The sequence below is a fragment of the Mustelus asterias genome, chromosome 16 (assembly GCF_964213995.1).
Source record: "Mustelus asterias chromosome 16, sMusAst1.hap1.1, whole genome shotgun sequence".
Classification (NCBI taxonomy): domain Eukaryota; kingdom Metazoa; phylum Chordata; class Chondrichthyes; order Carcharhiniformes; family Triakidae; genus Mustelus; species Mustelus asterias.
This window is the reverse complement of record NC_135816.1, coordinates 63,989,160-64,000,369: the sequence shown is the minus strand read 5'-3', so window position 1 is coordinate 64,000,369 and position 11,210 is coordinate 63,989,160. Positions and strand designations below refer to the sequence as shown.

General features: G+C 42.9%; 1 protein-coding gene across 1 annotated transcript in view; it reads left to right on the top strand.

Annotated features, from left to right (window-relative positions):
* The first annotated feature begins 1,895 nt into the window (after positions 1 to 1,895).
* Positions 1,896 to 11,210, top strand: part of LOC144505215 (lysine-specific demethylase 3B-like) — a 115,272-nt gene continuing 105,957 nt past the window's right edge. The window contains exon 1 of the mRNA XM_078231200.1: positions 1,896 to 2,216. Within this exon, the coding sequence (XP_078087326.1) occupies positions 2,052 to 2,216 (165 nt within the window). The 5' untranslated portion in view covers positions 1,896 to 2,051. The remainder of the gene's footprint in view (positions 2,217 to 11,210) is intronic.

Below are 11,210 nucleotides of genomic sequence, written 5' to 3'. Positions count from 1 at the left end.
TGGATTGATTAATTATTATTGTCACATGTATTAGCATACAGTGAAAAGTATTGTTTATTGCATGCTATACAAACAAAACATACCGTTCATAGAAAAAAAAACGAGAGTGCAGAATGTAGAAAGTAGTTCTGTACCATCTCTGCTATAGTGGACAGGGTAATAATGATGATAGAAGTATTCTGGATTTTTCTCTCTAACAGACATTATTATTCTTGAATCATTTTATGAAGTGCATTTAAACTGACTTGAACTACATACACTATTGCTGTACCTTATTTTTGCAGTATACATATTCCAACAGGAGGAACTAAAGTTCAGGGTATTCTGGAATGAGTTTCATGAGCCGGTGACATTGCTTACCTGGGGACATAGTTCCTCATCTGAAGTCCGTTGGTAGAAACTGGGATGTATTGTTACCCTAAACTCACACCATGTTGTGTTCACTCACTATCCCTGAGCTTGTTCATCCACACTAGCACCTAGACCGGCTCGGCAACACCTCAATTTTAAAATTCTCGTCTTCAAAATTCCTGTAAGGCCTTACACCAACAAAACCTCCCCCTCCAAGATCTGGTCACCGCATTATAGGAAGGATGTGGAAGCATTGGAAAGGGCGCAGAGGAGATTTACTGGGATGTTGCCTGGTATGGTGGGAAGGTCTTGTGAGGATAGACTGAGGGACTTGAGGTTGTTTTCGTTAGAGAGAAGGTTAAGAGGTGACTTAATAGAGGCATACAAGATGATCAGAGGATTAGATAGGGTGGATAGTGAGAGCCTTTTTCCTCGGATGGTGATGGCTAGCACGAGGGGATATAGCTTTAAATTGAGGGGTGATAGATATAGGACAGATGCCAGAGGTGGGTTCTTCACTCAGAGAGTAGTAAGGGCGTGGAATGCCCTGCCTGCAGCAGTAGTGAACTCGCCAACATTAAGGACATTTAAATGGTCATTGGATAAACATATGGATTATATTGGAATAGTGTAGGTTAGATGGGCTTTAGATTGGTTTCACAGGTCGGCGCAACATCAAGGGCCGAAGGGCCTGTACTGCGCTGTAATATTCTATGTTCTAAGATCTCTGCGATCCTCCAATTCTTGCCCCTTACACATCCATGACTCCCTTCACTCTGCTATTGGCTCAATCTGAAGCTCTGAAATGTCCTCCCGAAACCTCTCTACCTCTCTCCCCTCCTTTAACATGTTCCTTAAAACCTACCTCATTTACCAGCCTTTTGGTCGCCTGTCGTAAACAAGGTATAAAGACAGAAAATGCTGGAATTTTTCAGCAGGTCAGGAAGCACCTGTGGAGAGATAAACAGAGTTGACATTTCAGTCAGACTGTCTTTGTGGGGTTTGCACATTCTCCTCGTGTCTGCATGGGTTTCCTCCCACACTCCAAAGATGCGCGGGTTAGGTTGGTTGGCTATGCTAAACTGCCCCTTAGTGTCAGGAGGATTAGCAGGGTAAATACGGGGATAGGGCCTGGGTTGTTGTCAGTACAGGTTCGATGTGCCGAATGCACTGTAGGGATTTTATGATTCAGTTCTGTAACATTTCATCAGTCCTTCTATGTGAGAATTCCAGCATTCGGTTTTTAGCTATGCGTCAAATTGTATTTTGCTAACGCTCCGCGGGACATTTTAGGACATTAAAAGCGCTATACAAATGCAAGCTGTTGATGTACCACACATAGTAGAGTGTGTAGTTGCCGCGCTGCCCCAGCCTGATGGTGCTGTTGCTGCAGGCTGGGTCGAACTTTGGCCCTCCGGTACAGCAGATGGCGCTGTCGCCGCCTGTGGCCCTCCGGTACGCCAGGAGGCGCTGTCGCCTCCTCCTCCTTCTCCTGCGCTGGTCCTCCGGCCAGGTGGCGGCGCTACCCTGGTAGTTTTGGTGGGGTTCGGCTGCAGTGGCGGTGCAGAAAGTGTAATGGCGGAATCGTTGTGATTCCGTCTCGGAGACCGACCGTTGCCTGTGAGAAAAGGAACAAACTTCCCTCCGGATTCCCTCCTCCCCCTCCCAACACACCCTCCCTTCCACCCCCTTCCCACTCCATGGCGGCGTCGGGAACCGAGCTGATCGGAAAACGGTTGCTCTGCCTCTTCGGGGACGCCGCTTGTGGGGCCGCTCGGCCTGGCCAGCAACCGTCCGTCTCTCTCCGGGAGCGGGACTGGCACGCTGGCGTGATCCGGGCCGTCATCCTGGCACCCTCACTGACGGTGAGTACCGGGCTGGACGGGGGAATTGAGGCCGAGATGGCGGGGAAGCGGATTCCAGGCCTTGAGGGGAGGGGGAGGGGGGGTGCAGCTTCAATGGAGGTAAAAGGGAAGAGTTCAAGGGGGTGAAGTAAGACGGCGAGGTCGCCGCCATTCACATTTGGGTAGGAAGAAACACACTGTCCCCCCCTGTCTTCATTGTTGAAGATAATCCGGGCAATGGGTCTCTTGCACTTAGTGCACACTCAAAGCAAACATGTTTCAGCACCCTGCAGTGACTGCCTCCTCTCCCAAACAGCCCTCCCTCCTGCTCGACTTTGAGGTAGTTTTTTTTTGGGGGGGGCGTTTGGTGGGGAGAGGCAAGAGGACACATTGCGCACTGGCGTTGCGCCCCCTCCCCCCTTGCGTGTGTGTACACTCGCACTCGCTTTAAAACAAACAACAAAGAAGCTGCCGCTGCAAATGTGTCCACAGCCGTCAAGGCTAAGGCACATCGCTTATCTGCAGTGTGCTTTTATTTTTGTATGTGTCTTGTTTGATTTTAGGAGGTTGCACCACCTGAAGGATCTGTTTTCAAATTAAGACAGTAATTCAGGAGAATGTACTCATCCGGGTGGAGATAAATACTAGATTAGGAAGTGTCTGGTTACAGTGGCTGGTTGAAGGCCAGAGAGTTTTTTTTGGTCTCCTGTGGTGAGCTCAGATCTTTCTCTTTGCCATGACCTGAAGTGTGGAACAACACACCAAAACGCAGAAATTCCGTTGAGTAGTTTAGACGGAAATTCTTGCAGTTATGCAGTTGGGATGGTTCGATTTCAGTACTTATGCAGTCATTCAGACTTGTGTTCAGAAGATTTTATGGGCAAATCAAAACTTGTTCTATTTAAAAATTTTGCTGTGATCAGTTGTAACTTTGGGTATGAGTGAGGTGTCTGTATGCACGGAGATACTTTCAAAAGATTCATTGCTGCCAGCACGTGTCTGTTTTAGGAACCAGTGATCATTATGTGTTATCAACATACCTGTCTAGTCATGCTTATTTCAGAATGAAGCTCATTTGGTTTAAAATGTTGATGTGCAGGCATTTCATTTTGAAAAGTACACTAACAGAAGGCCATCCAGGTCCTTGAGTCTGTTGAATATGAAGTCATATCTAATCTGTACCTTAACTCAATTCACTCGTCATCATAATTTTGCAGAGCTTGATGCTGCTCAAGATTTGAAACTGAAATGGGGAATGCTGAAAATACATGATGTTGATCAGAATCTGGTTGAACCGAGCATATAATCTAAGTATTGTTGGACAATTTTTATCTTCAGGCTGTCTGTGTATTCCTAATAACTTGTTTTTGGTGGAAGGGCGAATGATCTGGATCAGTCACCTGTCATGGACGAGCCTGGGTGGAACAGGTGTTTACTACAGAACAGGCATAGGCAGAATTCCCACAGTGATCCATATGTTGGGACTTCATGTCAAAACTGACTGTTCATCCCTAGATATATAAATATATGATCAGCTTTTGTCAGTATAGGTGAAACAACTCTAGCAATTTATCTAAAAGGTTATTTCGGAGAGAGGACTTTCTCAGTGATACATAAAAAGTGAGCCAAAGAATGCAATGTTGTCTCAAGGTTTTCAATAAAATATAACGGTCATGTGGTTTCCTTGTGCTTGTTTAAGAATGGAACAGAAATGTCAAGAAGTATAATTGATTTTCTCCTTAACTTCCTTCGATTTATTGTAATGGTATCATTAGTGAGACTGGTGAAACTGGAACATCTACAAAAAAAGTGCTGCTTGTTGAAATTTACGAAGGGGTTGAATATTGCTTAATTTTAGAATTGAAAGAATGTGCTATTGAGGATATTTGTCAACAAAAAACCATAGATAAGCACCTAGCAGAAGAGATTTGAAGCTTATATTAGACTTGACAGTTATTCTGGCTATTTGACAATATGAATTGTGTTTGTTAAATTCACCAAGTCAGTTTCAGTTTTAGGTACACTTGTTATGGCATCAATTTTACTCATTCATTCATGTTGGAATTAACTATGGTAAACCTGAGCCCCACTTAACCAACCATTAGCATCCACTTCACCAATACACTCAGGCCTCAACTGACTTCAGCATAAACAGTATAATATTTCAAATCCATCTGTCTGAAAACTGGCGGTGACTGAAAACAGGACCTTTTTTTTTGAAAAGCATGCCATGCAAGAATTTTAAGTCCTCCTAAATGTATATTCCATTTCCTGGGTGTATATAGCATAAGTCATTGAAGGAGGTGGGACAGTTTGAGAGCATGGTTAATTAAAATGTGCAGTATTCTAGGCTTTATTAATGGGGGTATAAAGGATTAAAAACAAGAAGGTTACATTGAACTTGTAAAAGACACTGGTTTGGCCTCAGCTTGACTATTGTGTTCGGTTTTCGGCGCCACACTTCAGGAAAAATGAGATTACATAGAGAGAATGTAGAAAAGAACTATAAAAATGATTCCAGGGATGAGGAACTTCAGTAATGAAGGTATATGGGAGAAGTTGGGACTGTTTTCCTTGGAGAAGAGAAGGCAAAGAGAAGATTTGACAGAGGTATTCAAAGTCATGAAGGGTCTGGACAGAACATATAAGGAGAAACTGTTCCCACTTGTGAAAAGATCAAGAATGAAAGAGCACAGGTTTAAAGTAATTGGCATAAGAAGCAAAAGTGACATGAGGAAAGGCTTTTTATGCAGCAAGTGATTTGAGAACTAGAGTGCGTTTCCTGAGGGTATGGTGGAGGCAGGTTCACTTGAGGCAATCAGAAGTGAATTAGACAGTTATCAAAAAAGAATGTGCAGGGTTATGGGGAGAAGGCTGGGGAAAGGCCGAGGTAAATTGCTCATTTGGAGCAGACATGATGGGACGCATCCTGTGCTGCAACAATTTTGTGATTTTAGTGATTGAAAAAACTTTCTGGCTTGTTCAGGTAATCACTGCTGTGGAGTGCTATCTGCTTCGCACATCTGACATTTCCCGCGCTCTGTGTGGCAGCTTCACCAGCACTTCTGTTCTTTAAATCCAGATGTGGAGATGCCGGCGTGGACTGGGGTAAACACAGTAAGGAGTCTTAACAACACCAGGTTAAAGTCCAACAGGTTTATTTGGTAGCAAACGCCACTAGCTTTCGGAGCGCTGCTCCTTCGTCAGGTGAGTGGGAGATCTGCTCATTAACAGCAAACAGGGCATATAAAGACACAAATTCAATTTACAGAATAATGATTGGAATGCGAGCCTTTACAGCTAATCAAGCCTTAAAGGTACAGACAATGTGAGTGGAGAGAGCATTAGCACAGGTTAAAGAGATGTGTATTGTCTCCAGACAGGACAGCCAGTGAGACTTTGCAAGTCCAGGCAAGTTGTGGCGGTTACACATAGTGTGACATGAACCCAAGATCCCGGTTGAGGCCGTCCTCGTGTGCGGAACCTGGCTATCAGTCTCTGCTCAGCGACTCTGCGCTGTCGTGTGTCGTGAAGGCTGCCTTGGAGAATGCTTACCCGAATATCAGAGGCCGAATGCCCGTGACCGCTGAAGTGCTCCCCAACAGGAAGAGAACAGTCTTGCCAGGTGATTGTTGAGCGGTGTTCATTCATCCGTTGTCGTAGCGTCTGCATGGTTTCCCCAATGTACCATGCCTCGGGACATCCTTTCCTGCAGCGTATCAGGTAGACAACGTTGGCCAAGTTGCAAGAGTATGTACCATGTATCTGGTGGATGGTGTTCTCACTTGAGATGATGGCATCCGTGTCGACACGGATGCCATCATCTCATGTGAGAACACCATCCACCAGGTACACGGTACGTACTCTTGCAACTCGGCCAACATTGTCTACCTGATACGCTGCAGGAAAGGATGTCCCGAGACATAGTACATTGGGGAAACCATGCAGACGCTACGACAACGGATGAATGAACGCCGCTCGACAATCACCAGGCAAGACTGTCCTCTTCCTGTTGGGGAGCACTTCAGCGGTCACGGGCATTTGGCCTCTGATATTCGGGTAAGCATTCTCCAAGGCGGCCTTCACGACACACGACAGCGCAGAGTCACTGAGCAGAGACTGATAGCCAGGTTCCGCACACATGAGGACGGCCTCAACCGGGATGTTGGGTTCATGTCACACTATCTGTAACTGCCACAACTTGCCTGGACTTGCAAAGTCTCACTGGCTGTCCTGTCTGGAGACAATACACATCTCTTTAACCTGTGCTAATGCTCTCTCCACTCACATTGTCTGTACCTTTAAGACTTGATTAGCTGTAAAGACTCTCATTCCATTCAGTATTCTGTAAATTGAGTTTGTGTCTTTATATGCCCTGTTTGCTGTTTATGAGCAGATTTCACACTCACCTGACGAAGGAGCAGCGCTCCGAAAGCTAGTGGCATTTGCTACCAAATAAACCTGTTGGACTTTACCTGGTGTTGTTAGACTCCTTACCCTACTTCAAATCCAGCACAGCCTGTGAGGCGGCCTTACTTATCTTACTCGTGAAGATGGCTGAACTTTTCTCCGAGATGGTCGAGCCAGTTAATGAAAATGATTTGGGATTGAATGAAATCAGTGCAGATATGGCAGAGACAGATGAACTCCCCCCAGGAAGAACAAAAGACACTTGAAGAATCCAATGAAGTAGAATATTTCGCTTTGCATTCTACTTGGGAGCATTATTTTCAGTAAAGATAATGGCATTGAGGAAAAAACTACAAAAGTTAACCACGCAGAAGAGTCATCAGGCTGCACTAAAAGTAAGAAAAGCTACCTGAAGATAAAACAATATATCAGACCCAGCTTTTTTCGCATCATTACAGACGGGAGAGGTTCCAGAAAGGCTAGAAACTCAGATGGATAGAAAACACTTCAGTATGTATCATGAAGGAACTTATTCCCTTGATTTCATGTGTCTCCTAATCTTTGAATTAAAGTCAGTTTTCTTTCCCCTGGATATCAGCAAGGTCTTAAATCTGGCATAGACTTCATCTCAGGGTTGCCAGTTTTGCGACACTCTACCCGTATTTTCTAAAGGCAGAAAAAAACACATTAGCCTAGGTTCACCACAGGATGCAAACATTTCCGAGCAAGGAGAGACCATATCAAATCAAGGGTGCACTTCTGAAGTGTGTACAGAAGGAGGAGGACCTGGGGGTATGTGTACACAAATTGTTGAAGGTGGCAAAATGGGTTGGGGGGGGGGGGGAGTGATTTAAAAAAAAACACATGGAGTCCTCGGCTTTATAAAAATGAGCCAAAAGTACAAGGAATTTATGATAGAACTTCATAAAATTCCGGGTTGACCTCTGCTGGAGTATTATTTCCAATTCTGGGCACCACACTTCAACGAGAATAAAAAGACTTTGGAAAGGGTGTAGAAAAGATTGACCAGAACAGTTCCATTGATGAAGGACATCAATTTTGTGGATATATTGGAGAAGTTGGGGCTGTTCTCCTTAGAGAAAGGAGTTGAGGGGAGGTTTGATAGAGCTGTTCAAAATCATGGGGTCCAGATAGACTGGATAAGGAGAACAAAAGGACACTGATTTAAGACGAATGACAAAATAATCTGCAGTGACCTGAGTTAGGACAGAATAGTAAGAATCTGGAATGCGTTGAGAATGTGGTGGAGGCAGATTCAGTTAGGGCTTTTCTGTAGAAAGAAAATTTACAGGTCTGTGGGGAATGGACTGGGAAGTGGAGCTCGCTGATTTGCCGGCACATACATGATGGGCCAAATGGCCGCTTGTGCTGTATCTATTCATAATTTTGAGAGTCCATAAATGGGCAACCCTATTTTACTAACTAATGTGTTATTGCTTGATATAAACAACCCAATGATTGGGATGTCAGTTGCTGTGACAGGAATAATCATTTTGGAGTTCCTGTGGTAACCTTTGCTGTCCAGATTGGGGTAAGTAGAGGTAGAGTTCTGGGAAACCTGTCCAGCATAGTCAAATTATGGTCATGCAAATGAACTCTAAATTGATGGAATCTTATCAAATGGAACTTAAATGTTAATACTTGTACTCTAACCAGATTTTCCTTCAAATTAATCTCTCTTATTTGTACTGAGTCACTGGGTACAGCAGGACTGACTTTTATAGCAATATTTGTGATTTTTAAATAATCAAATATTCTCACACATTGGTCAATTAATACATCGGATCATTAGTTAGCTTCCAAAGATTGCAGTGGATATTTTGATAGAATGGAATTTTTAGGACTTAGAAACATAGAAACTAGAAGCAGGAGTAGGCCATTCGGCTCTTCAAGCCTGCTGCACCATTCATTTTGACCATGGCTGATCATCAAATTCAATATCCTGATACCCCCTTCCTCCCACATCCCTTGATCCCTTTAGCCCCAAGAGCTATATCTAATTTCTTCTTGAAATCAGACAAAATTTTGGCCTCAGCTACATTCTGTGGTAGTGAATTCCACACATTCACCACCTTCTGGGTGAAGAAACTTTTCCTCACTTCAGTTCTAAAAGGTTTATCCCTTATCCTCAAACTATGATCCCAAGTTCTGGACTCCCCCGCCATTGGGAATATTCTTTCTGAATCTACCCTGTCTAACCCTGTTAGAACTTTATAAGTCTCTATGAAATCCCCCCTCACACTTCTAAACTGCAGTGAATATAATTCTGACCGACTTAGTCTCTCCTCATATGAGAGACCTGCCATCCCAGGAATCAGCCTGGTAAACCTTCACTGTACTCCCTCTGAGCAAGGAAATCCTTCCTCAGATAAGGACACCAAAATTGCACACAACACTCCAGGTGTGGCCTCGCCAACGCCCTATAAAACTGCATCAAAACATCCGTATCCCTATACTCAATCCCCTCACTATGAAGGCCAACATACCATTTGTCTTCTTTACTGCCTGCTGTACCTGCGTACTTACTTTCAGTGACTGATGCACAAGGACGCCAAGGTCTCATTGAGTACCCACCTCTCTCAGTTTACACCCATTCAAGTAATAATCTGTCTTCCTATTATTGCTACCAAAGTGGATAACCTCACATTTATCCACATTATACTGCATCTGCCAAGAATATATCCACACACTCAGCCTGTCCAAATCACACTGAAGCATCTCTGCATCCTCCTCACAGCTCACCCTCCCACCTAACTTTGTGTCATTTGCAAATATGGAAATAATACATTCACTTCCCTCTTCCAATTTTTAATTACTTGCCACAAGAAAGATGCGGAAATAATTATAGTTTTTTAAAAAATGGCACACATATAAAACTTAGTAATCCGCTATGCGGTGAATGTTTTTCCAAGAAATCAGAAACAGACTTTTGCCAGTTGGGCAATTAATAAAAAAAACTCACACTCGTGTTGGAAAGTCTGAGGATTTTTCACCTGTCTGATGAGATTAAAAAGAGGAACAAAGGCAAGCTGGCTTTTTGAAACAGGAAATCTGAGAGTGCTGCTAAGCTTGTAAAAGTGAATGCTGTGAGAGGTTTTGCTGAGCAGAAAAGATTAGAAGTGCTGCACGAAAGTTGGAAGACATCTTGTTTAATTAGGTAAGATGACCCACTGATGTGGGGAAGAATGGTGTTTCTTTATTTTGTATCATCTCATAAAGGTAATTTTTACAAGTTGCACAGTAGGTCATAACTTCAGTATGCTCACCTTAATGTAAAATTAAGCAGCTTACTGTTTCGAATTTGACCTTGCCTTGCCTCACCAACTGTTTGCTTAGCCCTTCTTTAGGGAGATTGAAGAAACAAAAGATACAGATCAGTCTGATTATAATGGGATACTATTGTTTTATCCTCCAGTTATTCTATCATGTGAGTAGATAATAGGGCATTGTGAGGCAACTCCCAGAAAGTAAGAGGCTCTTATCACTAATTTGTACCATTTTTACTCAGGGCACTGGATTTTTTTTTATGCAGGCTTGCTTTGTATTGCAATCAGTACAAAAAAGCCTTCGGGGATATTTGTTGATCTTAAAAGGGCTCCACCCCTTTTACCTCTGATATTTCACTAGCTTGTCCCTTGGTATATTTTGGCTCCTAAAGTTCATGAAATGCAAATAGTTGAAAACTGGACTAAGTATAATCAGCAGGCATGTGTGCAATTTGTTAGAGAACTCTTGCGCAGGGTGTAAAATTTCCATCCATTACTTTATTGTTGATAATATTTTTCATTGCATTTTCCTGTTGATAGTTCCCATTGTGAATTGCTATGTCAACATTTCCATTTTAAATTTTCTGTTAACTTTCAGGATATAGTTGCAGCCCAGGCCAAAATGGTGCTTAGTCGAGTTGGTTTCTGCCGATTTTTTTTTTTAGACATTTTTTTCTATGCAATGATCATTGGTAAAATATCATTGGTAATTTGCTTGTGTATATAAAAACGTTGGCCTCAGACCTATGCTTGCTGTCCATTACATTGCTGCCATAATATTTGGTTACATTTTGTGTCTGCATTTGCCATTGTAACTTGCTAGTTTGAACTAAATTATAGAGCTATTAATACACAAAAGGAGGCCATTTGATCTACCAAGTCTATGTTGGTCTCTGAAGAGCAATCCAATCCCATTCCCCTGCTGCACCCCGTACCCCTGCAGATTTATTTGCTTCAAGTGCCCATCCAATTCCCTGTGTTATAAATTAAGAAGTCAGCTAACTTGGCAATGGCATGGGCAATTTATTCGTAATACATGAATACTCCAAATGCTTTTTAGATTAATTATGAAGTGAATGATGTAGCCTTTATGCTTGATAATAGGAAGTTTAATTTGTAAAGTAAATATTAAATTGGAACACAGTGAAAATTCTGAAGGAAACACCAGGTTAGCTTAAATTTGGTATTTGGCTACCCAAAAGCTTTCTCTGAGAAATGCATGGACAGCTTTAGGGACAGGAACATGGAAGAAAAACTAAGTAGAGAATAACCAATGTTAAAAGTTTCTGTGAGAAACCTGCAACTGATGGTGTTTAAA